The sequence below is a fragment of the Eretmochelys imbricata genome, chromosome 10 (assembly GCF_965152235.1).
Source record: "Eretmochelys imbricata isolate rEreImb1 chromosome 10, rEreImb1.hap1, whole genome shotgun sequence".
NCBI classification, from domain to species: Eukaryota; Metazoa; Chordata; order Testudines; family Cheloniidae; genus Eretmochelys; species Eretmochelys imbricata.
The window spans coordinates 78,784,628-78,812,351 of NC_135581.1; the positions used below are offsets into that span (position 1 = coordinate 78,784,628).

Below are 27,724 nucleotides of genomic sequence, written 5' to 3' on the forward strand. Positions count from 1 at the left end.
AAGAGTGGATTTAACATGATGGGGTCGTCCTTAGTACTTAATCTTCTATAGTGATTTAGACTGTAAGTAAGCTCCTTGGGGCAGGGACCATGTTGACTTATATGTTTATAAAGCACTGAGCACAGTGCTACAAACTATCAGATGGACCCAAATCAAAACCCAGATCTGAGGAACCCTGAGCTTTGTGAGGCGAAGTGATGGGGGAGAGCAGAATCCAGATACAGAGATAAATGTTGTGGCTGGCTCATCTCCATAATGAGCCAAACCAAAATGCCAGATCTGTACAGCCCCAAACTTTGGGAAATTGGGGGGGGGGGGGGTTTGAAATCTGGATCCAGATCTGAATTTGCCAGTTTAGGCCCATCTTGTATAATGCAAACATAATGCCAGTTAATAATGCGTTGAGTTGAGTTAGGTGACAGTAGATCCTTGCACTACGTGTTTCACACCAGAACTTCTTCTTTTGTAGGATTCTACACTTTTTGTAGCATGTAGTTCCGGTCCTGTTGAGATCCCTACATCTAGGAGCAGCAAGAGACTCCTAATGATAGGTGTAAATGCAGTTTGGTGACCAGGAGAAGTCTCCATTGGCTCCAGGAACATTGATCAGATTTGTGAGCATTTGGGAAATGCATTTACCACTGAGGAGAAGGCTTCAGAGGAACCGGGTTCTTTTCCTACTGTCCATGGTATTGGCTTTTTCCATCTATCAGCTTCTCTGTGGCCCTAAAATTCGTTCAGCACCTTGGACAGCATCTCAGCCTGAGGACCAAGTGAAAGTGACCACCAGGGACCTTTCCAGCAACAAGGCCGCTGCAGTGGACAATGGGACAACAGTATCCAAGATAAGGCATTGTGTATATGTGGACCCTACACCAACTGTGCCCATCACATCATCAGTAAATGCAACCCCACCCCTAGGAAGTGTCAATCTGAGCCACCTGGATGAAGAGGGAAGTTACCCAACACCACCCTCCCATGGAGAATACCCTCAAGACCTTTTTAGCTTGGAGGAGCGCAGGAAAGGGTGGGTCATACTTCACATCTTTGGCATGATGTATGTGTTTGTGGCCTTGGCCATAGTGTGTGATGAATATTTTGTCCCCGCCTTGGATGTAATCACGGAGAAGTTGCAAATCTCCGATGATGTGGCAGGGGCCACCTTCATGGCAGCAGGCGGATCAGCACCAGAACTCTTCACCTCTCTCATAGGTGTCTTCATCTCACATAGCAACGTGGGCATTGGCACCATTGTAGGCTCAGCAGTGTTTAATATTCTTTTTGTCATTGGCACCTGTGCCCTTTTCTCGAGGGAGATACTCCACCTGACCTGGTGGCCCTTGTTTAGAGACGTCTCATTCTACATTCTAGACTTACTGATGCTCATCCTGTTTTTCTTAGACAGCTTCATTGTTTGGTGGGAAAGCATCCTTTTGTTGAGTGCCTACGCCCTCTATGTGCTCACCATGAAATGGAACGTTTACTTAGAACAATGGGTGAAGGAACTGGTGAACAAGACAAGAAGTACTGTGAAGGCGGCCACTTCTGAAGACACAAGGAAGGTTAGTGTCCTCGTTGTTTTGTTGCCTCGTTGGAAATATTTGTTCTCACTTAAAGCACAAAGAAAGGTTGAGTCTCCTTGGCAAAGGGTGCATGGGACCAATCTAATCAACCCCTTCAAAACTACAACTGTTGGTCAAGACAATTGCTTTACTTACTGATGATTGTTAAAAGGTGAGGGAACGTAATCTAAATATTAGGAAGTGAGGGGGAAATCAAGAAAAAGTCCATAATCCATTCAAAGGGGGCTCAACTGTAGAACAATTCATACTGTATCCATTAGGCGCACCTCTGCATTTTCAGAGAGATGTATGGTATTTTCCACTCAGCTGTCATTAGTGGGAACTAGATGATTCAGTCCCATTCACTGCTGGAGATATAGGGCCTACATTAGCAGTCGGGAACCACAGAAGACACACTGGCTTGAAATGAGCATCCTAGGAGCGAACAGGAGCATTTCTTTGGTTGTTTGAATCTGAACAATATAAAGACCACAATCCTTCCCTTTCGCCTGTCAGGCTAGATCAGGAGTGGGCAAACTTTTTGGCCCGAGGGCCACATCTGGATGGGGAAATTGTATGCAGGGCCATGAATATAAGGCTGGGGCAGGGGATTGGGGTGCAGGAGGGAGTGCGGAGTGTGGGAGGGGGCTCTGGGCAGGGGGTTGGGGTGCAGGAGGGGTGCGGGCTCTGGCCTGGTGCCGCTTACCTTGAGCAGCAGCATGCAGCGGGGCTAAGGCAGGCTCCCTGCCTGTCCTGGCCCCACGCCACTCCCCAAAGTGGCCAGCATGTCCGGCAGTGGCTCCTCGGGGGCAGGGGCAGGCAGCTCCGCCGGGTGCACTGCCCTTGCCTGCAGGTACCACCCCCAAAGCTCCCATTGGCCGTGGTTCCCTGTTCCTGTCCAATGGGAGCTGCAGGGGGCGGTGCCTGCAGGTGAGGGCAGCGCATGGAGCTCTCTACCCCGCCCCCACCCAGGGGCCGAAGGGACGTGGTGCCGTCCACTTCTGGGAGTGGCGCAGGGCAAGAGCAGGCACAAAGCCTGTCTCAGCCCCAGCTATGCCACGGGGCTGGCAATCCCACAGGCCGGATGGAAAGCCCTGATGGGCTGGATCTGGCCCATGGGCCATAGTTTGCCCTCCCCTGGGCTAGATGCTGAGCAGTCTAAGCTACTGACTCCTGTGGTATATGAAAACTATGTGTAATTGTGGTATCATCACACCTTTTTTGTGCAGAATGTGAAAAGGAGCAGAGACCAAAGAATAGGAGTACTTGTGGCACCTTAGAGACTAACCAATTTATTTGAGCATAAGCTTTTGTGAGCTACAGCTCACTTCATCGGAAGCTTATGCTCAAATAAATTGGTTAGTCGCTAAGGTGCCACAAGTACTCCTTTTCTTTTTGCAAATACAGACTAACATGGCCGCTACTCTGAGACCAAAGAATGATACTGAAAGGGATAAGTGGCGCAGAGAGCGTTCCACGTAAATCAGGAGACATATGTGCAAATACTGCAGGACAACCTGATCTAATGGGAATCTGAGAAAGTTTTTCTAAGGAGTTTTGCCATTTTCTTGAACTGTGGATCTCCAACCCCCTTTTGCTCCCCTAAAAGAAGCTGAAGAAAGGGAGCAAGAGTGGGCTGGAGATCCACAGTTCAAAGGTGGGGAAGTGTGGAGCCAAGGAGCTGCCAGCCCATGAATTATGCTCCCCTCTGAACACGGCAGATTTCCAATAGGAAACTCATGTGTAACATCAGCTGCGTGCATAATCAATACACACACCATGGTCAACAGCAAGAATCAAACCTGGGGTCTTCAGCACCCAAGTCACAAGCCTCTGCCCTTTGAACTAAGGGCGAATTCTAGCTGTGAGACAGCAGCAGACTGTATAACTGCTGGAACCAGCCATGAGCAAGAAATGTGATCCCAGACTCCATGTGTGGAAAGCAACGCTGCACAGTGCAGGATTAACCCCCTCTGCACCTGCTCTCCCTCTCAGCAGATGGGTAAGGCATAGATGCTGGGGACAGAGGCAATGGTTACCCAGCTCCTCAGGAAGCACTGCAGAAGGGGAGGCTATCCTGGGTCTGGCACAAGATCCATACGACTGTGTTTTGTCTTGCTCACAGATCCTGGGGATCTATAGGGTTTCCAGGCCACTCCGCCTACCCCTCTATGTGGCCACGAGATCCTCCCCACTGAGGCAAGTGTGTGACTCCAGTTCTGTGAGCAAACCTCATAGGCAGAGATCTGTAGACACTTCCTTGCAAGGGCAGCGTCCGTGCAGGTTGATGAAGAACGAATGGCATTCCCATAATTTTATATTCTTGTTTCCATGCAGCAAGGCAATGGGTCAGTTGCAAGGGGTGGAGCAAAGCACTCAGATGACAGCAAGAGACCAGAGGTAGGTGGATATAATAGTCTGTGCAACACTATATGGATCTGGAGTTATTGCAACTGGAACCAGCTCTGAATTTAAATAGATACACCAGGCAGAAACCGTTATGTCGGTCAGCAAAGGAAAGGGCACAAACGCCTTTCAGAACGTGTCCTCTTCTCAGTGTAAGGAAATATGAATCAAATTCTGCCTTTGTGAACAGGAGCAGCCATGGCCATTGAGCAAATGGAAGCGGAGGCAGAAACTGGCTTGTCTCAGGATAGGCCAATGCTGTAATCTGATGCTACTCTTGGGGATACTGTGAACTTGATCAGAGGGGCAGGCTTAGTCAGAGTAACGTGGATGATTCTCAGTCCACTTCCCAGCAGACAAATGCCCACAACAGATAAACCACCATAAGCCGGCCAACAGCTTAAGCATGTGCTCAACTTTAAGCGTATGCTTTGCTGGATCAGGGCCTAACTTAGGAGCCTCCTTGTTGGCAGTCTCTGCAGAGAGGCCATGGATAGGCTATGGAGACTGACCTCCTCTTTCTTCCCTGGAGCTGGCTGAGACACGTTAGTGAGGCAGGGATGGGAAACTTGCACTGCTGCTCCCTGTCCTGGCCCTGTTGATTGACTTGGAGACATCAGCCTCCCGGGCGTCAGCACTAAAAGACAGGAATAGTCTGACTGTGGGCAAATAGCCAGGTGGCCTGGCATTAACGGCCGTGTTGTACATTCACCCTGTTCTACAGCTCGTGCCACCCTTCCAGCGAGGAGGCAGCGCCGCATCTCTACACAACAGCCACCTGCGCACCACCATCTGCCAGCTCATGATCCACACCCTGGACCCCCTGGCCGAAGGTGAGCTAACGCCCCACCTCCGTGTGATTCGACACTCAGTTCTGTGGCCGGGGTGCAGGCAAAGCTCATAGCGATAGACACAGGATCAGGTCCTAGGCTGGTGAAAATCAGCACAGCTCCGTCGAAATCAGTTCGGCTGTTCCAGTTTACAGCAGCTGAGAAGCTGATCCACAGCAGTGTGTGCATATAATTATTTCAGAATGGGAGTACTTTCCAAAGGTCAGTCCTCTCTCCAGTCAAGGGCCCTGTGCCTGGAGGAAATGGCACTCCATTTCTGATGTGCTGTCGGAGCTGTTATTACAACAACAAAAACCACCCAGACTCATTAAACATACCTGGGAAGAGGCAAGCAAGGACAAATTCAGCAGATCTGGTTTTGCCGTGGCGCTGAACCGTTTCCCCAGCAGCTGAAGGATGACTGGCCACATAAAAATATGCACCTTTCCGAGCTGATGTTTAATGGCGCCGTGAATTTGTAGCCAGATGTTTTCTTTTCACCGGGCTACAAAATAAGCAATGTAGAGATTGCTGAGGGTAAATCTGACATCAGTGTGCTTTGGAAGGCAAAGCGCTCTGACCTTGGTAACACACAACTCTTAAAATTACAACCCTAACCTGAGGCCTTCGGTTCTTACTGAGGTCAACTTGCTTCCAACCGGCATACAATAGCTGGTGTTTCCCATATGATGCCAGCCGCTCCTCTTATGCTGAGGAAGTGGCACCATAGTTCCCCAGGATTCCCAGTGGCTGTAGGCATGCTTTCAAAATGCTAATTAAAGCACTAGCTAATTTTGCCTCTAATATATAATTGCAGCTATCTGGCAGGTATAACAAAGTACCATTTCTGACAGTGTTCCATGAAGTTCACACATCAAGTAAATTCTCATCTTAATACTAACACCAACTTTTGATCCAGGGTTAATTAAGTAAAGGGATGTACACAATGTAAATTGATGGCAATCATTAGGTTACAGATAAGTGAAGACAATAGCATTCACATTTCCCTTGACCCATATGAACACTCCAGTGAATTAGTACACTTAACATTCCTTTGATGCATCCGATGAAGTGAGCTGTAGCTCACGAAAGCTTATGCTCAAATAAATTGGTTCGTCTCTAAGGTGCCACAAGTCCTCCTGTTCTTATTCCTTTGATAGTGACACATAAGTTAATTGGCCTGTTGCTCTGACCTGAGCTGGTCTGTCAGAGTCACAGGCACTATAGAAAAAAAAAAACGTATCTAAACAGATTAAATTAGCAATTGAAGAGAAACAGATCAACAGTGACTTCAGGGGGGTTTCCTCTTGTTACACCAAAGTCGCATTTGGCCCCGTGGGTGTTACAGCCAGGCAGAAGGCGGAAGATTCAGAACAACACTGGAATCAGGGATACCCGTTCTTTTCAATAGGCTCAGTAGGCCATGCTGATCTCCTGGCGTGGAGTGCTTGAAGCCAATTCCATAAGAGGAATATACAGGAAATTAACAAACAAACCAGGAGGGTAGGATATCGGACACTGATCTTCCCGTGGTGATTAGGCTGCTGAAATGCACGGGCAGACACAAGTTACCTGCCATCTTGCATAGCTGATAACTTCTCCATGAGCGAGACAGTTCAGGTTCGTGGGTAATTTGCAAATGATAGTGCCACATGAGCTGCAGGGAAGAGGGAAGCTCTCTCCTGGAATGGAGAAAAGAAGCCATTCTGCAGAGGGTATGTTTATTGCTTCGCTGTAAGAAACCACAGCGTTAGCTATGGTGTGCTTCCCCGCGCCCCAGCGCTGCCAGGATAAATGGGGGCAAGGCGGTGGTGGAGCGAGGCTGCTGAATAAGCCAGAGCACTGACAGAAACTTAACCTACAAATACCCTTTCTCCCCGCACCAACCTGCAGTTGACGCAGCCTCCTAGGCCAGCGACAGCCCCCGCCCTTGGAACGCATGTCAGGAGAATTAATGTCCCACTTTCAAATCACTGAGGCTGATCTCATGCAAACTGGCCAGTGGCCAGTCAGGCCTGAAGCTAATCAGTTTATCTTGGTCGAGAGATGCCCAGCCTGCCCTCACACTCCACTCCTAGAGGGGTCCACAGACTTCGCTCAGGGAGCCAACAGGTTAGTCCCATATAGTGCTGGGGCATGGCTGCCCTGATCCACCCCTCTGCAATGCAAGTGCTTTATCTCCCACTCGCAGCTGGGAGAGCATCAGGGAGACAGGATGGTCTAGTAGTTAGAGAGCGAGCCTGGGCATTCGCCACAGCACCCAGCTGTTTGCATCTGTGCACAGCAATGGGGGAGCTCTGCCTTGGAGCATTCCATACCCACTCTGCACATGGTTCAATGACACTACAAGGGGTAAGGCCGCAGGGAGTCTGGCTCTGAGCTCTGACTTATCCTTTCCCCTCTGTACCAGGGGGATGAGAGCTAGAGCTGGTTGGAAAACTAAAAACACGGGGCTGCAATTTTACTCCCCCACCCCCATCCCATTTCTCACTGAAATATCATTTGGCTAAATATGCCCCCACCAACTCTGACATCCAGCTGCCTTTGTCAGGTGCTATGAGATCGTGGCCTGAGACACTAGTGTTACCTGATTTATGGATTATGTGTTAATTATACTGATTACTTAAGAATCATAGAATATCAGGGTTGGAAGAGACCTCAGGAGGTCATCTAGTCCAACCCCCTGCTCAAAGCAGGGCCAATCCCCAACTAAATCATCCCAGTTAACACTCAGATAGGTTCTTGTCTCAAGATCAGGCCCAGTATTCTTAAAGTTACTGTTCAGCCTGGAACCCCAATGTGCACAGCTGTAACACTCACATTTAGGAAACCCTTCTGTATCTGTGATCGTTTTATTAATACCGTGAGCAAAGTCACAAACACTGTAACCCTGCCACGTAGCTAGAGATAACACAGGACGAGCATGCGAGCAGCCCTCTCCTCACACCATCCCCGGCAGAACCACCTGAAATGTTAATCAGTCACCTCCACACTCAAAACCTCTCACCTGAACTTAGTGGTGCTTTCAACCCAGGGCTTGCTGGCCCATCCTGGGATCTAGGCTAGATCCCGGGTGCTGCTCTTGCTAGGGCTAGTAACCTCCCCACTTTGGCAAACCACTCAAATGCTGATAGTCCTCCAATGTCTTCCCACAATGCCCCATGTGCCCAGGAGGACAGCCAGGTTCTCCCACAATTCACAGGGAAAGAATTATAGAGCAGATCAGCTTGCTGCAAAGAGCCAGCACCACACATGGGGGAGCGCAGTACCAGTGAGCACACAGTAATTCGCGTAGGAGGCTTTGTGGGGTGGCTGCTCACAACTGGGTGGGAGTTAATTCCTTACTCCTGATGATAGGCCTGTCCCTCTTCTTATTCCCAGCAAAGTTTAAAGACAAGCTTGACGTCATGAGCAATTTGGCCACGAGCAAACTAGGCTCTCAGGTCAGACAAGGAGTGAAACCGGAAGGTGAGCTCAAGGCAAGCTGCGCCATTTGCCTGTAGCGTCCTTTTGCTTTGCACTGTACTTGCTCACCCCGCCAGCACTGCAGATCTGGGACGGCCCACGAATTGTAGCCAGGCAACACAAATTCCTACTCCGCGAGCACTGATCACATGCAGCTGTCTGTGCAAAAGCAGCTGCAAACGCTCGGGATATATACCGGCACCAAGAGCTGGCAATCAAGTTAGTTCCTGCAGAGCCCTGGGAGTACGTTAGTTAAATAAGCATCCAACTGGAAATGACCAGGATGCGACGGGCTATTCAATCAGAAGGGAGGATTGCGCCATTACATTCAGCAGCTGGGTGCTGATGTGTCACTAAGACAACAGGGGGGCTGCAAAGGGGATTTGTTCTGTAAAACAAACATAAGAGCCTGAGCCTGGGAGCTGGGTCTGACTCCTCGCCTGGAATGTGGCAGGGTGACTGTGCGACTGTCTTCTGAATAGCTGCTGGCTTTATCTATTTCAGTAGCAATTCATAGGCTGCTTGAGCTAGCACTTGTAGAGGTGGTAGCTGTCCCGCGCTGCAACATGGATCTATGCTATTCGTGGGGCTGGAGCCATCTGAAAGTGGATGGGTAAAATTCGCACTGAAGCGCCCATCTTTGCAGGCATGGTGCTATACCACTGGAGTGCCCTGACCATGTAATAACATAGTTTGGACTTGCCTGTGTAGATGGGACCAAGCTGTGGTAAAGCCCTAGATAAAGATCTGGGGGCATATCCTCAGCTGGAGCAAATTTTCATAGTTCCACTGACTTCAGTAGAGCCACTACTATTTACCCCAGGTGAGGATCTGCCCCCTGGAGGATCTTTCTTGTATAGATGGGGCCAGGTGACATCCTAGCCAAGTTACCACACTGTGCTATACCCTCAGGCCAGACGTTTTCAAAGTCCCACTTCTGCGCATCTCGTTATGCAACCCCCAAATGGCACATGCCAAGGACACCTTCTGAAAACCTGACCTCACATCTGTGCAAGGCTGTAAAAACAGGATCACTAAAATCATTATAAGGGAGTTAGGTTCAGCCTGTACAGCTCAGGCAAAACCATCCTACAATACTAGTCTAGGTATGATTCTGTTTGAACATGATCCCCTGACCCAGCAGATTTGGCTATATAGATGGGCCCAGAACATATTCGCTAAGCCACATTACAGCAGCATGTCAAGGTCCCATTCTCTCTGACTCAATGCCTGTCTTCCCACCACTGTGCAATATCCATGTTCCAGCACTGTTCTGAGCGGCTGTTTGTAGGTTTCTCTCGCTTTCGGTAACATGGGTTAATGACATTCCTGGAGGGACCAGCACAGAGGAGTTCTGGGGATTTTTTCCTTTGTTATCGGGTGTCAGCACTTTTCTCTTTGGACATGTGCCAGGTGATTAGGGATTAAAGCCTGGCAGCCAGAACAGTCGTTTCTGAGAAACCTTGAACAATGCCAGCCGCTAGAGAATGCCCCTGTCATGGTGGAAAGAAGGAAGCGGAGCCCTGCATCCTGCCTGGTTGTTGAGGCTGGCTTTAATAGAATTCTCAAACTCTGCGCCGTGACACGTGTCCGCTAGCAATCAGCCAATCAGCACTCCCTCCCCTCGCTATGCGTGCTTTTAGCCGCACGGGTATTACAGAAGTGATGCCCCAGCACAAAGAGGTGAGGCAAAGCTGCTATAAAAACCTTACATCCAAGGTTAGTGGGCCTGATCGTGACCTGCTTTTGCTGGCCACACTGTATAACTGGGGTGTATCTGTAGGATAATCAGAGGAAACAAACAGATTGACCTTCCAACCCTTCAGAAAGAGCTTGCTCTGCACTACTCCAGTTTATGGAGTTGGAAACGTAAATGTTTCGCACTCTCAAGCTCCCTGCTGGTAAGGGGGGAGGTCATCTCTAACTGCTTGCATCGCTGGGCCCAGCTGTCTCTCTCATCCTTTCAAGCAGAGAACAAAGCAGAAGCAGAATTAGCAACCATTGTTCAAGCCACACCTGTCAGCGACTCCAACCTCAGCGCGGTGGAGGATGAACACAGTGTGGACAAACCCCATGGCGGGCAGGTACTGTGAACTGGAGCCACATGGAACAAGAGCTCAGCCCAGGCCAAAACCTCAGAGCCATGTCCGGTGAAAGAGGGCACAGCCCAGCTCAAGTAATTAGCCACTCTAAATAGACCTTCCTTGTAGTAACAAGCTAGCTTGAGTGGCAACAGAGAGAGCAAACACAAGTAACTAGTTAGACCCAGTCAGCTAAGACCGCAAAATGCTCCTTCTAGTCAAATCCAGGCTCAGAGGTCCTACAGCACCAGACTGTGGTTGCCTCACGTAGTGTACTGCTTTACTCCTCAAGCTGTCCCATTGATTTCAGCGAGACTGCTCAAGGAGTAAGGGACTCCGCAGTGGAAATGAGGCTATCACAACCTGTGTAAATTGGCTAGGGCAAAGACCGTGTCATCCTCCGTGGCAGTTCTTTTTGTTCTAATACGATTTGCCCTAACCCAGGGAAGGGGCAGTGGCCCCTTTAAAGAGATGAGGATATTTTGTGGTGTTGATGACCTGGTGGTTTTAAAGCCAGGTAACATGTATTGTCTGTGTGTGTCCAGTGCCCAACACAACGGGGTCCCGATCCATGACCAGGGCCTCTGGGCACTACTGTCTGACTGCAGCCTCTCTGGGCACCTGCACTGAGAGGGGGTCAAGCACAACGTGGTCACGTAATAGTGACCTGGGGGACGGACTGTTCTGCAAATATGTACAAGCGGGATAATGAAAAACAAGATCTCTGCCCTGGGGGACAGGAACACACTGAGCCAGCCACGGCTGTGTGTGTATACGCACGCGCACATGTGAGTCGTCAATGTAGATTTCTAGTTGTTTCAAAATGTGTGTGTGTGGGGGGGTGTTTTTGGGTTACAGAGCTCTCTGGATATAGAAGGCAGCAGCTCTGAGGAGGAGGAAGATTGTGATGATGAGAGTGAGGATGAAGATGAGGAGGAAGAAAATGACGAGCCATTATCCCTCAAATGGCCAGAGACCAGGAGAAAACAAGCGATTTACCTTTTCCTCCTGCCCATTGTGTTCCCTCTCTGGCTCACAGTGCCCGATGTTAGGAACCCAGTAAGATTTTACTTTCTTTATGCCACTGCGATGGATAACTAAACTCTAGCTTTATTAGCAACAGAGCCACGGGGTTTCTGTTTTCCCCATGGATAGCTAGGGCCTCTATGTACCTACTTCCCACTGATGGTAGTGGGAGCTGGAGCCCCAGTTCTGGGACTGGGGTTGCTTTCAAAGGCAAGAAGTAACTGAAAGCAGGTATTCTTCTCTACCTTGCCCTGAATTTTACAAGGCAAAACCAGCAGGCAATGGCTAATGCTGAGTAGCAGAGACTCCTCTAGGAAACCGCGGAGGCTGTGTCAGTCCCAGATTTGGTAGGACAGAAACCACCACTGCAGATGGTACTCTCAGCTAGCAGTGGCAGAAGAGAGGCTAACAGCAGAACGAGCTCGGAGCCCGAGCTCCCCTCTGTCCTCGCCAGGGCGTCGGTCCGTGTTGTGTGGGAGGCAGATTGGCAGGGAAGCGTGGGCCGCTTCGCACTGCCGCTGCGTTCATTAGACCTGCTCGGAGCTAGAAAACGTCACTCCCCGCGTCAGCACTTTTTTTTTTTTTTTAAGCAAACCCTGAAAAATGTAAAGAAGAAATAAACAAAGATTGTTTCTGTGCCTGTGTAGGACTGGACATAGAGCTCATTAACCGGTAGGAGACTGAATTACTCCATACTGCTGCTCTCTAGACCCATGGCGTTTCACTGGCAGCAGGCAGTCATTGCACCTAGCGGCACTGGTTACGTCAGATATTTCTCTACCACTGCGGTTCTCAAACTTCACTGCACCACGACCCCCTTCTGACAACAAAAATTACTACACCACCCCAGGAGCCCGCCCGAACCCCACCACCCCAGCTGCGGGGGGGGCCATAGCCGAAACCCATGCCCCGCCGCCCTTGGCAGGGTGCGGGCAAAGCTGAAGCCCAAGGGCTTCAACCCCAGGCAGGGAGCCTGTAACCTGAGCCCCACTGCCCAGGGCTGAAGCCCTTGGGCTTGGGCCTCAGGCGGTCGGGGGCGGGCTCGGGAACCGCTGCTCTACTACATGGCTGCAGGCCGTTAGTGATGAGGGTGAAGTCTGCCCACTGAACAGGCACATGACAGGATGCAAGAGCCTCTGCAAAAAATACTGGCAGTGGCATGAAACGCAATAAAATAGCGTGGAGTGGAAACTAAGCACGGTGAAGCTTGTTTTAAGCGACCACCTAAGGTATCAAGAAAAACTCGGCACTTCGAGGTGTGAAAAATCAAACAAAATGATACCAGAGACTATAGGGCCATGTTAAAATAAGACTATGAGGTGAAGTGATGGAGGGTGAATACGGCTGTTGGAAAGATCAGAACCCTAATTGTTTTCTTTTCAAACTTGCTTTGAACAGAGGTCTAGAAACTTCTTTGCCATCACATTTCTAGGAGCCATCGTCTGGATTGCAGCATTCTCCTACCTCATGGTGTGGTGGGCACATCAGGTAAGAGGTTCTCTTTCTCCCTAAAAACAAAGAGTGGTTCAAAAAACAAGTCGAGGGGGGAAAATGCCCTACTGTGGCAGACACATTTGACCTGGTCTACACCCTACAAATTAAATAGACCAAGCTACATGGCTCAGGCCTGTGAAAAATTTTGCAGCCCGTATGATATAATTAGGTCAGCCTAAGAATTGTTCCACGGACCTAGCTTCCAGCTCTTGGAGAGGCAGAGGACAGTGACGGAAGAACTCTTTCCGTCGATGTAGGAACCGTCTATATTACAGGGGCAGCAGCACAGATGTTACCCTTTGTTTTCAATGACTTTATAGCTGCTGCCATCCAATTAACACGAGACATTTTGTTCTGGAAGAACCCAAGTGAGAATGTTCAATCCCGTCCTTTTTCATTTGACAAAGATTAATTTCCACCCCCACCCCCACCCCAGTTTCTAAGGGAATTTGTGCATCAGTGGAAGAAATGTCGTCAAGCTGACAATTATCTTAATAGTCTTTTTATCAATGCATGTTTCGATGGGGGGACATAAGTGTTTTATCCTTCTCCAATTAAATTTCTAATAATAGAGGGTCTGATATAGCATGGTGCTCAGTGCCCTCAGGCCTCTGGCCTTAATATCAATTTGCTATTCAAGGGGAGGCGAAGGTACTCGGCCCCTTGCAGGATTGGGGCCTACAATTTGTATTTGGTGACATATTGTACGCCTATCTTATAGTTAATCAAACCACGAATCAGCAGAAATTGTGGACACCGAACCACAGTAGAGATCTCAGCAAATGGGATTGTGCGTCCAACTAGGCAGACCACTCAGAGAAAGAACTGATCACGATTTGGGCCAGTTTTAAATTTGGAGAGTAAAGCGAACGCCACACCGTCTGGAGACGGTCCAAGACAGACACGTGCTGTGCTGCAACGGAACATGCTCCCACTGGGGCTCGCCTCCAAGGCCCCACTTTGCAGTTAGAAGGGGATAAAGGAAATAGCTTTCCATTAAAGAGAGGGTTTCACATCAAAACAAGCTAGAGAATTAGGCCATCTTGAAAAGCAGAAATAGGCGGCAGCCTTTAAGGGGGTTTCAGATAAAATCACAACCCAAATACAGCACCAAGCCTTCAGGAATGAAAAGGGTTAATTCAATTCTTTGTTTTAAAACTAAGGACCATTGTTGCTGTTTATTAGGTTGGAGAAACCATTGGGATTTCGGAGGAAATTATGGGTTTAACAATCCTGGCAGCAGGGACTTCAATCCCTGACCTCATCACAAGCGTTATTGTTGCACGTAAAGGCCTGGGTGACATGGCTGTCTCCAGCTCTGTGGGCAGCAACATCTTTGATATCACTGTTGGGTAAGTACTAGCCACATGTTAAGAGTCACGTTTGTTTTGAAGTAGAAAATGCTGTATTTCTATTCCAGTCTAAATCTGACTCGTTACTTTCACGTTGGATAAAAACCAAATTAAAGAACAGCAGGACAGTTAGTTACACACATTCATTTGAACAGATTTCTTTAGTTAACTTGACCCAAAAAGAGAGACTTTATAACTAAAACCCAATGCCAGGTACTGCAGTGTGGGGATAACTCAAGACTTTTTAAGTGGTATAAGTTTTTAGTTTAAACGGCTGTATTGCCACTGAACATGAGTATGTGGTTTAAAATAAATAACAATAGCAGCTTCACCCAAGGATCTCAGCGTGCCTCAAAACATTTAATCTTTCAGCACCAAGGTGTTGGAGACAGTGACAGTGTCCCTACTTTAACTGAGAAGGTTTCCCCCTTCTTAACTGACATTTAAAAAAAAATATTTCTGGTTTTTTTTATGGTTTAGGGTAATGGGACTTGCATTGATCCTGTTACAGTTTGATGGATTTTTATATGATAAGATCTAGAGATCTGCTGCACTCAGCTGACATTGCTAATTTTAAAATCAGACACACTGTGGTACTCACTGAGTAGCTGTTTTTCCAAAATTAAATAGCTCTGTCATTTAAAAAAAATGCAAAGGGGCTTTCACATTTAGTGTAGCTTACAGCATGACACAGCCCAGTGGTAGTTTTTGATTAATATGTTTTACTAGCTATGCTTTAGAGAGAAATCTGAAAACACGGTTTAAGAAGAGTTTGTTTTTCAATGATTCAGGCCAGATGCTAAGCACATAGTGCTGTCAAGTGCCTGTTTAACAATTAGGTACCTTTTGAAACATTAGAACACTGACCACGTGATGGGGCAATTCCTGATTGACCAGACTGTGGTGCACAGAACCCTTTCTGGTGGCCTGGATTGCTGCCAAGTTACCTGATCCTGCTTCCTCTTCCTGCTCTGGGGCTGCTTCTACAGGTCCCCAGGCTCTTCATCTTTGGAGTCTGCTCAGACTGGCTGGAACAGAGCTGCCATCCCTCTAGATTGCTGTGTTACAGATCTCTGATAGATAAAAGAAGAGGTGGTAAAGGAGTGGAAATTTCCTGACTCAGTAATTTTCTTTCTGCTAGCAGCATCTCACACAGTCCTGCTGCGTGTGGGCAGTGTACTCCCCTCCTGTCTGCAGTTTCCGGAGGCAGTTCAAGGCCATAGAATAGCCTGTGCTAGCCACGCGCCCTTCTCGGGCCTGCCGCCAGGCGATTCATTCCCAAGCTGTGTGGAAACTGGGAGAGAATAATGAGTGAGTAATTCCAACGCCAAGCAAGTAAGACTGTACAGTAAGTCCTTGCTTATATGGTAGCTGTCCAAATAAAATGGTGACTCTTGGCTGCAGAGCCATCCAGCGTAGCAGAATTGTGGGAGATGCTGCTAGCAGAAAGGAAATTATTGGGGAAGAAAATTTCAATTCTGCAGCCCAGCCTCTCCCACAATTCTACTACTCATGGGAGTGGCTAGGAGCAGGGAGGGTTAAGAGAACAAACAGAAGGAAAAGGAAACCCCCTCCCCGCTTCCCCCATTTTTCCCTTTTGGATTGCTCAGATGGCAAGGTTGTTACTGGACCACCACCTGTTGCACCCTCTTCCCTTGAGACAGGGATTTCACTGTCAAAGTAAGGTTTCCATACAGAACCTCGTTTTCTTCACCCATTTGTTGAGTCTTTTAAGGTTGAAGATGGCACTGACATCCCCAGGGCGCTTCTGAACAAAGATGATGCTGGAGTAAAATGCTGAGAAGCGTTCTTCTGGAGGAACACCTTCTATCATTCCTATATCCAGGAGATGGGAGAACTCATTCTGGACCAGCTTGCACCTGGCAGGATCGCTAGTGATGGAAGAAGAGGGATGGGATGAAGCCTTTATTGCACAAGGGATACTCCTTCAAGCTCTCTCTCACACCCACTTGTCTGTGGTAGAGGCAACCCATTCATCTGGAAAGTGGGAAATCCTGTGTCCTGAGCTCAGGTTTGGGCAGAAGAACGTTCTCTTGTCGTCATAATGAGTCCTTAGAGGCTGCAGGAGCACCTTAAAGTTTTCTGCTCACTCCTTGGGTCCCTTGACATATCTGTTCTCTTTCCTCTGGAACCTCTATGAGGAAAATGGATGAAAGGAGCTGATAGTGGGTTTGTAGTTCCTTCCGTGAGCCTGTCCAATTTTTTTCTAAAGAGGAGAAATCCTGTAAATTTAACACCGGACTTGGAGTATCTACTGTCCAGGGAGCAAAGCCATATGTGTCTCCTGGCCACTGAGCTGGATGCCCTGGCTCTGGCAGAAAACCTTATAGCATCTAGCGGAGCATCGGCCATGAAAGCTGCTGCTAGGGAGATTTTTCTTAAGTATAGATTTAAAGTCAGGTTGGTCTCTGACCTTAAGGGCTTTAAGGTCCTCCAGCCATGACACTGTGGCTCAAACAGAGCATGTGACTGCTAGAGATGCTCTAAGGGTGTCTGAAGAAGCATCAAAGCCCCTTCTAAGGCTTCCACCTTCCTATCCATTGGATCCTTGGGGAAGAAGTCCCCTTTGGATGGACTAACCCTATGCTCTGCTAGAGATGCTATGGCAGCATTGACCACAGGCATATCTGTGAGAGCATTCTTTGGCTCTTGCAGCTTGTAGAATCTGAGAACATGCCTCTCAATGCTTTTATCATTTTCAGCAGATTTCCACACCTCCCGGATTACCTCCTCAAAAGGATGGGTGCAGGGAAATCACTGCCTCAAGGGAGGATTTGTCAGTGAGGTATTTGCTCTGAGACTTGTGCTCAAGGGCCTGCTCAGGCTGGAGCTCAATTGTGGAGAGAACCTTTTTGCACCTGGTTACAAACTTCTCAGGGGGAAAAAACCTTTGTTGCATTTTGTCCAGGTCCTGCTCAGAAGTAGTCTGCTAGCTCTCCTTCGCAGCCGAGGAGGAGGTGTCTGAGTCAAAGGACAGATATCTTCTATGGCAGACCCTTTTGCAGCTAGCTTTGCACTGGGCTCTGAGCCCTCTAGAAATTTCTACCTCTGATTCCTCTCTTGTAGGCTCACACTCCCCCAGGCCAGGGGATGTGGATTCACTGCCAGAGTTTCCTGCCTCAAGCGGCGAGGAAGGGATGCTGATTGTAAGCCCTGCTTCTATCCCCAAGGCACTTTGGACCCATTCAGGATGTGGGGTGGGATGTGGTGGGGTGGGGCCAGGAACTCCCCCTCCCCCAGGCTGGCTGAATGGAGTCCTTAGAACTGCTCCCTGTTCTGTTCTGTGTCTCCCGGTCACGCTTGTCTGTGGTGGAGTCGCAGCTTCCTGGGGGATACAGGTCCCAAGCTGCTTGTCGAACTCCAAGCTCTGCACCCTAGCAGCACTCGGGTCAGCTGGCTGACAATAGGCAGGGCATAATTTTTCCTCTGTAGAGCCCGTTAAAGCTGCCTCACGAGATGGAGCCCCTTGGGGGGTTAGCCGGGAGCCTGCGCGGCTGCTCTGCCATCCCTGAAAGCTGGCAGAGGGTCTTGAGCCACATGCTGCTAAATACCTGGTCCAAGAGGGAGAGAAAACAAAGCAGGCTGCTACCTGCTGCCCAAAAACAAAACCCCAAAAGGCAAAGAAAAGGTCGGGAACACAGAGGACCACCTCTGACGGCCCCTGGAGGCAGAAGAACTGGCAGCAGGCCAGAAAAGGGGGCACAGCTAGCCCAGGCTGTGCTACAGCTTTGAACGGCCTCTGGAAACTGCAGCCCGGAGAGGAATCGCCCACATGTAGCAGAAGCATGGGGGCTGCTAGGCTGCAGAAACAGGAGCCCAGCCAGCAGCAGGACAGGAAACGCCAGGTGCCAGTGGGCCCTGGAACTAGGTGTCTGGGCAACACATGCAAGGATAAAAGAGGACAAGTCAGCAGGAAAGCATACGTAGAGGAAGAGAAGCCTGAGACCAAGCACTAGAGCAGCAGTTCTCAAACTGTGGGTCGGGACCCCAAAGTGGGTCACGACCCCATTGTAATGGGGTTGCCAGGATTGGCTTAGACTTGCTGGGGCCAGGGACCAAAACCCGAGGGCTTCAGCCCGGGCACTGGGACTCAGGTTACAGGCCCCCTGCCTGGGGCTGCAGTCCTTGAGCTTCAGCTTTACCGCCCCCCCCCCCCCCCGCCCGCCCGCCCACAGGGGCTTAGGCTGGTTCAGGCTTCAGTCCCTCCTCCTCGGGTTGCACAGTAATTTTTATTGTCCAAAGGGGGTCATGGAGCAATGAGGTTTGAGAACCCCTGCACTAGAGAAGCACGTTTGGGAGTAGGAGTCAGAGATGGACAGGAGAAATAGAGCAGAGATTAAATGAGTGGCAAGAGGAGACAGTGGGATCAGGCTTCATCCCCGCCCCCCCGGGCAGATCCCATGTATTGCATTTCAGTTTTATGTTAGCAGCCGATGTTGCTGCAGCAGGTCTGTGAAAGAGGTTATTAAGATGCAGCCCAATCTCTGGAAAAGTTTGAGCATATGCCTCCCTTGGCTCACCCAGTTTCAGTTTTTCAAGAGAGCAACAAAGATCTCTTGGCCTAATGCTCAGGATTTGGAGTCCGGAGATCCAAGTGTTGTCTCATCTATCTCAGGCTTCCTGGGGGAGTTTACTCAAGACACAAGCTCCACGCCTGTTTTCCCCCGTCTGTAAAACAGAGATAAGACTTATGTTACCTGACTTTGTGGTACAGAAAGGTTTAATTCATGAATATTATTGGTAGGGTGCTTTGAGATTCCTGGTTGAAAAGAATGAAAGCAGTGCAGAGTACTATCCCAAACTCAATTCCTAGGGTAGAAAGCAAGATAAGGCAGTTTTAGATAAAACAACATAGTGAGGATTGCACATTAAGTTTTTCTGCAGGGATCTTGATACCAGTTGCTTTATAGCTATGTATAAAATTCAATTTTGCATGAACTTCTCTAAGCATTCCTTTAAACTGCTTTTCCCTTACTTACAGTTTGCCAGTTCCTTGGTTCCTTTATTCGGTCTTCAATGGACTCAGCTCAGTTGCTGTCAGTAGTAATGGTTTGTTTTGTGCAATTGTTCTGCTTTTTCTCATGCTCCTGTTTGTGATCACCTCGATTGCTCTATCTAAATGGAAAATGAACAAACTGTTGGGGCTCACCATGTTTGCTCTTTACTTTGTATTTTTGATTATCAGTGTGATGCTAGAAGATAGAATCATAACCTGCCCAATATCTGTGTGAGGCTTGGGTGTAACTACTCTTTGGGCAGCACAAGTCGATGTGATCTCCATATACAGTATGTATAAGTGAACTTGAAAATGGGTTTAAGGTAGTTATGTTTTACTTACTTAAACCAATTGTAAACTTACTGAAAACTGTGAAAACTAAGCTTAGTGAAACTTAAATTCAAATAAAGATTTCTATTAATATATTTATTTGCATGAATATATATTTAGGCCCCAATCCTGCAAAGACCCACACAGGTGTTTAAAATGTTATGCACTGCAAGTAGTCCTATTGACGTAAGAAGATGAAAGACTGAGGCCCTGCTCACTTGTAGTCATTAAAGATCCCCGGCAATTTTTGCAGGAGTCAGAGTATTATTAGTCTTTGCAGAAACAGGGTCTAAATTATTAATGAAAGGGCCTGATCCTACACCCACTGAAGTCAATGGAGCTTTGTCAATGGGTGTGAGATTTAGCCCTGTGGAGAGAGCCAGTGCTGATCTTCTTACACCCCCCAAATAGGGCTTAAATAGGATGCAAGTGTTGAAAAGGCCTAGAGTTGGTCCCTCTAAACAGAGGGGAATTTCACCCTAAACTCTTTGGAGACAGAGCAATAAACTGATTTCTGTGCTCAGTCGGAGAAGCATTTACCAGTTACAAGCAATCCTGAAGGAGATCCACTCTTCTCCATTATAAATAGGCATCTAATCCTGCAATGTGATCCCTCAACTCATGGTGAAATCCTACATAAACCAGTGGGACTCCATGTGAACCTAAGAGTCCATTGGTACAGTTTGCTTTGCAGGATTCAGGGACTAGGAGAGCAAGCTGCATAGCAGTAAAAGGTAAGGAAAACAGGAAGTGAAACTGTTATCAAAAGAAGCAGCAGAAGTGATCTTATATTGCTTTTCACTCCCTGAAAGTGATTGTATTCAACTTCTGTTAGCACTAATGTGTTTTGCATAATTGTGTCACATGAGGAAATGCTAATTGTCATCCACCATTATCAATTAGCCTGTATGGTTCAAGGTTACCAATGCCTCAATTAAATGAGCAAAGTGATGAGAAAGTATAGATGCTTCTGTCATTCTTAAACCATTTAATAAAATTTAAATGAGCATAACCATCCTGAGAACTTTAGCTTTTTATTTACTTGTAAAACTTTGAACTTTTATTCTTTTGGATGAGACAAAAAGGTTTATCATTGTGAACAGTGACCTATATATTTTAAATGAATTACAAAACAAAATAAACATCCAACAAACTGATGTTCTTTTTGGTAAATAAAATTTAAATGTTACATATTTACAAATCTACAACCATTCATTTAAAAAGTGCTGTTTGCAGACTAACAAAGTACCATTTTAAAATCCAGGTGAGAATATTATAATATCTAGAAATACCCCCTCTCTGAAATTAAAATTTGTACCTTCCATTTGTTATACAAAGATTTTGCATGCAGAAATTGTTCCTTTCTTTCGTCGGGCTAGAAATTATTTCATTTGTCCGTGGAAATTTAATAAATCATTTTATCATAACTGTACCAAGAGCAAACCTAATGGCAATGGGCAGTATTTAACAGTCACTGAAAAAAACTTCCACTTCTAATAGCATCTCATTATTCCATCCCTAACAGTACTTTTCCCCTCTGCTGCTATGGTGAAACAAGAGAAAAGCATGGTATATATATTGCACTAAAATGTAAAACACTTATTTAAAGTTAATGGAAAGAAGCACTATATAGTACACATAATATTTTACAATTTTTAAAATTGAAAATATATTCCAGAAGTACTAGAAAACATATTAATCCTCGCAATACTGAAAACAATCAAAATGCTTTTTTAATAAGGGACAGTGAAGGCTGAAAATTATTTCAATATTGGATTGTATGATGCTTAAAAACTTTCCACCTTCAGGACCTGCATTCTGACCACCACATTATAACCATCTGAATGAGCAGAATTTCTCATTCATCTAAAAATGTATCATTTTGAGAAATATAAAATATCTGAGAAATTATCTGGAAAAAGGGATAAATAATGAGGTGGCAAGGTTTGTAGATGATACAAAATTACTCAAGATAGTCAAGTCCAAAGCAGACTGTGAAGAGTTACAAAGGAATCTCACAAAACTGGGTGACTGGGAACAAAATGGCAGATGAAATTCAATGTTGATAAATGCAAAGTAGTGCATTGGAAAACATAATTCCAACTATACATACAAAATGATGGGGTCTAAATTAGCCATTATCACTCAAGAAAGAGATCTTGGAGTCATCATGGATCATTTTCTAAAAACATCTATTCAATGTGAGAAGCAGCTGAAAAAACTAAATGTTAGGAACCATTAGGAAAGGGATAGAGAAGATAAAAATATCATAATGTCACTATATAAATCCATGATATGCCCACACTTTGAATATGGCGTGCAGTTCTGGTCATCCCAGCTCAAAAAGATATATTAGAAATGGAAAAGAAAAAACAGAAGGGGAACAAAAATGGTTAAGGGTAGGGAACAGCTTCCATAGGAGGAAAGATGAAAAACTCTGGGACTCTTCAGGTTGGGGAAAAAAGAGATGACTAAGGGGGATCTGATAGAGGGCTGTAAAATCATGAATGGGGTGGAGAAAATGAATAAGGAAGTGTTATTTACCCCTTCACATAAAACACAAGAACCCGGGGTCATCTAATGAAATTAATAGACAGCAGGTTGAAAACAAACAAAAGGAAGTACTTCTTCACACAACACACAGTCAACTTGTTGCCAGGGTATATTGTGATGGCCAAAAGTTAAAACTATAACTGGGCTAAAAAAAAGAATCAGATAAGTTCATGGAAGATGGCTAATAGGTCCATCAATGGCTAAGATGGTCAGGGAAGCAATCCCATGCACTGGATGTCCCCAAGTCTTTGACTGCCATAAACTGGAACTGAATGACAGGGGATGGATCACTTGATAATTGCCCTCTTCTATTTATTCCTTTTGAAGCATCTGGCATTGGCCACTGTTGGAAGACAACATACTTGGCTAGATGGACCATTGGTCTAACCCAGTATGGCCATTCTTATGTTATAATGTTTCTACAGCTGACTGACTTACAACAGGTTTTGCAAAAGGAGTATTTAAAAGTTAAGTGTATAATGATTTAATTTGATAAATAAAAACTACATGATATATTAATGTAAAGCAAGCACAACTAAACATCAGCAACCTTTTAGAAGTGCAGTCTTAAGAGGGCAAGGGCATGCTAAAATTGCTTGCCTGAAATAATGAGACACACACACAATATTTTTATGGTACATTATGTGCTTTCAATACAATACTGAAGGGACTTTTCATACCTGCATAAGCTGGCAAACTTGTTTGGTCTTCTACAATTAAGGTGGTAGAAAGCAGTCCTAAGCAAGCTGGGCTAAAGGATTGAGCTATGTATTAAATATGTTGATATTCTGTACTAGCTCAAGTGCATAGTTGCAGTGCAATGCACTATCAAATGAGACTTGGTTTGGAGACCAGGCTCAGATACTTGTGCCAGTACAGGCTAACCGCTCAATCTAAAACACAAAGCCTGCCTCATGGCTTTCCAAGTACCTCTGTAACACCAATGACCGCTCTGGAGAAACAGCTTCTTCTCCTTCATGGTTATTAGGTACTATAAAATGGTGATTATCAAGTAGTAGTAACTGGAGTTGGAAATAGGGTTTACAGAAAGTGGTATAACACTGCATTGTACACAGCACAAATATGCAGGTAGTTATTTACATACATGGCAACTACTGAAGGTAACTTCTACTTGGTAAATACAATGTAGCTACAGCAGAGCATGCATACATGTTACTAGGTACTTACAATGAGTAAGTTCAAAAGCAATGATCATGTATTCTGCACGCTTGTTCTGAAGACTGAGCTGAACATGTTGGCAGTGTATTTATCATGTATTGTAACTGATGATTAATATGGTAGTGTTACAACATCAGTGAGGAATACTTTTCAGAAAATGTGGGCACTACAAAATAAAGCATCACACATTTTTAAAATAATTAAGCATGTGAAAACTGGTGGTAAATGTAATGTTGCTATCTCCCCCTAAAGAAAAAAATAGCTACATGATTAGCAGCATCTTAGAAAAGAGGTATTATTCAATGAAAGCTGATCCAAAAAGACCAAACGTGGGTCAAGATGTATTTCGCATGTAACATTAAGAGTAAACTGTAGCTCTTGACATTTTAAAACCTTCTGCTTAGGGCAGCATCCCCTTATCCTTTTGAAGGGGGATTGGTAGGTGCTTTGAAATTACCCTCTAAAGGTCTAATCATATTTCCATTCAATAATAAAATAAAATAATAATAATAATAATAATGAAGTCAAGAGAATTTTTCAATTTACTTCAGTGGAAACAGGATAGAGTCCTCACTGCCCCTCGTTAACTCTGACAAGATGGCAGATGTGAGTGTCTGGAGCGATGCAGAAAACTCCCACAAAAAGGTATATTTATCCTTTCCACCTAGGTAAATATCATGGTAGGCTTGCTCTTGGAAATGAGAAAGGTTGAGGGATATCTGCAGGCAGGCAAACCCAAACCTGTCTCCCAAAGATTGAAAGTGTCTTCTCCACCTCCAGTGCTGCAGGGTGGTAGGAAAAAACTTGCACATAGAACCTTTGATATTTTATACATAAAACCCACTTTCTGGTGTGTAGCTGCTGTGAATGAGTGTGTAACATTTTCTGAAATTTCTAGAACTTCAAACCATGAGCCAGAAGTCATGACTCCAAGGTGGAGATATTTTCTTTAGAGAGCCAAAGTTACTGTGTTGCCTGTGAAACATAAGATCAGCCAATCCAAATATACCTTCTGACATACAGCATATCCCAACGGATTCCATTCCCTATATATTTCATGTAGTATATTTGCCATATCCATTTTCTTATTTTAAAAAAAAAAAAGTGTAGCTTTGGACCAGGATGAACTAAGTGCCATGTTTAGGGCATTTACAAAGATACCTACACCTCCATATACAGGACTGTACACTATACATTTTATGTGGAACTATTTTTGTAAGCTATTTGCTATACATCTTGTAATCTATATCCATAGATATATTAAATTAGTGAATGCCAACAGCTAAAAAGCATTGGATCTCCTTAAAGTAAATTGTGGGATCCTTCAATGTATTACAGAATTTTGTGGGGGACTTCTACAGAAATTAAGATACTGTACAGAGTCACCAGAGTGTTAATAACCATACTTTTACACAAGTTTGCCATACTTTTCATCTAATTGCAGTGGTAGTATATAATTCTCTGTGTGTGTGTGTGTAAGAGAAATACTGGCCCCAGAATGTTACCTAGGACAGTGATGAAATTATAGACCACTTCAAAAACAAATTATATTTTCAAAACCTAATTGGACCAGGTACTATAAATAGCAGAAAAAAATGAGCACTGTATTACTTATGCAATAAATTCATTTAAAATTCACTAGAGTAATTAAAAAGATTAAAAAAATATCAACTTACTATAAACAATTTAAAATATGTATAATACAACTTTGTACGCTCTTCGTAACATTTTGAATATTCTATGTAAACAGATTTGCAGAATTTACTTCACTCTTGCTAGTTTCAGTGCATCATTTTTGTCTGCCTCTCCCAAGTTTTCTTTAAAGGACTGTAAAATGTTGTCCCCTGTTAGAGAACTGATTTAGTTTAGAGTCCTCCTACTCCACAAAATGATTTGCAGGGAGAAGCAAGGAGAGGAAAGTAATATTTGGCCTCTTCTTTGCTCATTGTCCATTTTTGTAACTGTACATGGGCCCAATTTTTCCCAGTCTGACACAGTACATTTGTAAATATGTTTTCAAACACTGAAGACCAAGATGTTCTTTGTGACTTTACAGATGTATGCAATTCATTAAAATAAATATATATATATTAAAGATATGGTTCTCCAAAAATCTTTCGGCATTCCATCACTCCAGTACTTGGTGGTCTATCACAGTTGTGAGTGCTCTTCACCTGATTAGCTGTGAGACGATCATAGGCCATTTTGTATTCTCTGTCAAAAGCATCTGCAGAAATAAAAAGAAAATCTACGTATTGTACCACACTTATATAGATGCTAAGATAGGGTTACCACCTTTCTAGTTGCTGGTAACCAGATCCCTTAGGCCCCGCCCCTGCTCCGCCCCTTCCCCCAAGGCCTCGCCCTATCACTTGCTCCTCCCCGTCCCATCGCTCTTTCTTTTTCCTCCTCACCCCCTATCACTTGCTGCCTCCTCTCAAGGAGCCTGCCTGCAGGTAGGAGGCGGCACCAGCTGAGTAGGGGCTGGCAGGGGTTAATGACCCAGTGCTTCCCCATGCCCCGTGGTAACCAGACTTTTGGTTTGGGTACTATTTAGAGTTGCCAGGTCTCCTTTTTGACTGGACTTTCTGGTAGAAAACCAGGCACCTGGCAACCCTAAATCACACCCAGACATGGAAGCCAGAAACTGGACTGTCCAGATAAAACCTGGACAGGTGGCAACCCTATGCCAATAGTATAATTGTGCCTATTTTCATGAAACAGCTGAAGAGTCCTTGTAACAGTACTTATTTTATTTATTTATTTATTTATTAAAAGACACATACTAGGAAAGCATATTATCAGCAATTTTCATGAACATTGCGCACATTCAAATATACCAAAAGAGATATTTTTTTCTTGAAAGCTGAAATAATGGTTTGTATAAACGATTAATCTACATATACCTAAATACAGTTTATAACTTACCTATATCAATGTTCTCTCTTCCTAGAGCAACAAGTGAAAGAAATAATATTTCTCTATAGAGGCTCCTAAAAATGTAAAAAAAAAAAAGTCATTACTTTTAATTCTGAAAGATGGTACCATTTGAAATCAATACTACAGACAATTCAAAATCAGGCCAAAACATAAGTAAACAAACAGTACTTATTTTAACACATTGCTGAAAAAAATGCCACCTTGAAAATCATTATTTGTTGAGCCCCTATACTGTGTTTGGTGCTCCAACACGGAAAATGACAAGGTCCCTTTATCTAGGAGTTTATAGGCTAAGGGCCTGATCCAACTCCCAATGAAGTCAGTGGAGTCTGGATCAGGCCCTAACTGGAACATGCACATATGGGACAGACACAAAATATACTAGTGATAAAAGATATTAGAGAAGATAAAAAAAAAATTTTGTTACAAACTTCTTTCTGAAAAGTGATTTTTTTGAGAGAATTAAAGATTTTCCATGGAAACATTTTGATTCTCTAGATATGTCGACATTTTTTCTAAATAAAACAAAATCTCATTTCTTTCCCCCCCCTTCTCCTTTTCTCTCACTTTTTTACCTTTTCCCACTGGAAAAGTGAAGGAAAAAAGTTTAAAATGTGAAATTAAGTAACATTTTTCTCCCTTCTTGAGACTCCTACTCCTATATACTTTATGAGGACAAAAAATGGGAAGGAAGGAAGGAAATAAAAGAAAGTGAGGAAAAACCCACCCCAAAAGGAAAATAAAAATTCTTGAATTTTGTCCAAACCCCGCCCCGCCCAAAAAAACCAACTGCCACTCCAAACAAAAACAAACTAACAAAAAAACCAAAACCCAACCAACCAACAACTTCCTGGAAAATTTGGAATGAAATAAAAAAAACCAAAGTATTTTCAAAATAAAGCTTTTGCATAATAATTTTTAAAAAACACTGACCAGATTTAGTAGGTACTCTTGGGAAAACATTGCTGAACACCTTGAAAGGTTGTAAACCTCTGAACACACTGTTCATACTGCGATACCATGCTCATTGCAAAAGCCTGCTTCAATTTGATACATGAGTATTCCTACCTCTGTCTTTTAATCTGTGGCCATTTGTTCAATCGCTCTAAGATTTGACTCATTGGTCCATAGACATCATTCATCTTGATACTTTTCACCATGCTTCTCAAGAGCTCCTGGTTAAAGGAGTCATCATCTTTTTGCAATAAATGGACCACTGGATACTTTTGGGCTGCCAAAGAACAGAAACACCATAAGAAGAAATATGCTTTTTGGACAGCAGTATGGTATGAGAAAACCAAAAACAATGGAAGGCTATAAAAATGTGGATACACGCAATACATTATCAAAAATAATAATAAAGAAAACAAGCGTCAAGTCAGAACAGCATCAGGGTAAAGAAAGAGAACAGGAATATATGAGACAAGCACAAATAAACAGCCATAAATGGGCCTACTGACCATTTGCAGGTCTTTTAGTAGCAATTAAA

General features: G+C 45.1%; 2 protein-coding genes across 2 annotated transcripts in view; one reads left to right on the forward strand and one right to left on the reverse strand.

Annotated features, from left to right (window-relative positions):
* The first annotated feature begins 629 nt into the window (after positions 1-629).
* On the forward strand, positions 630-19,468 carry SLC24A1 (solute carrier family 24 member 1). Its single transcript, XM_077828506.1, has 10 exons — positions 630-1,566; positions 3,904-3,962; positions 4,693-4,801; positions 8,180-8,266; positions 10,232-10,302; positions 11,046-11,095; positions 11,205-11,403; positions 12,769-12,858; positions 14,050-14,216; positions 19,219-19,468. The coding sequence occupies exons 1-10, from the start codon at positions 630-632 to the stop codon at positions 19,466-19,468; spliced, it is 2,019 nt and encodes a 672-aa protein (XP_077684632.1).
* A 1,115-nt stretch (positions 19,469-20,583) lies between these two features.
* DENND4A (DENN domain containing 4A) overlaps positions 20,584-27,724 on the reverse strand; it is a 102,338-nt gene continuing 95,197 nt past the window's right edge. Inside the window, exons 30-32 of the mRNA XM_077827388.1 lie at positions 27,304-27,466; positions 26,224-26,288; positions 20,584-25,522 (exon numbers count right to left, since the gene is read on the reverse strand). Coding sequence (XP_077683514.1) covers positions 25,386-25,522; positions 26,224-26,288; positions 27,304-27,466 — 365 coding nt within the window. The 3' untranslated portion in view covers positions 20,584-25,385. The remainder of the gene's footprint in view (positions 25,523-26,223; positions 26,289-27,303; positions 27,467-27,724) is intronic.

Bases quoted from the DNA above. Each gene is read 5' to 3' on its own strand.
- SLC24A1 (XM_077828506.1), top strand. From the start codon at position 630: ATGCATTTACCACTGAGGAGAAGGCTTCAGAGGAACCGGGTTCTTTTC. The intron at 3,963-4,692 runs GTAGGTGGATAT...CCTGTTCTACAG, and splicing joins ATGACAGCAAGAGACCAGAG to CTCGTGCCACCCTTCCAGCG. The intron at 11,096-11,204 runs GCCAGCCACGGC...TGGGTTACAGAG, and splicing joins GGGGGACAGGAACACACTGA to CTCTCTGGATATAGAAGGCA.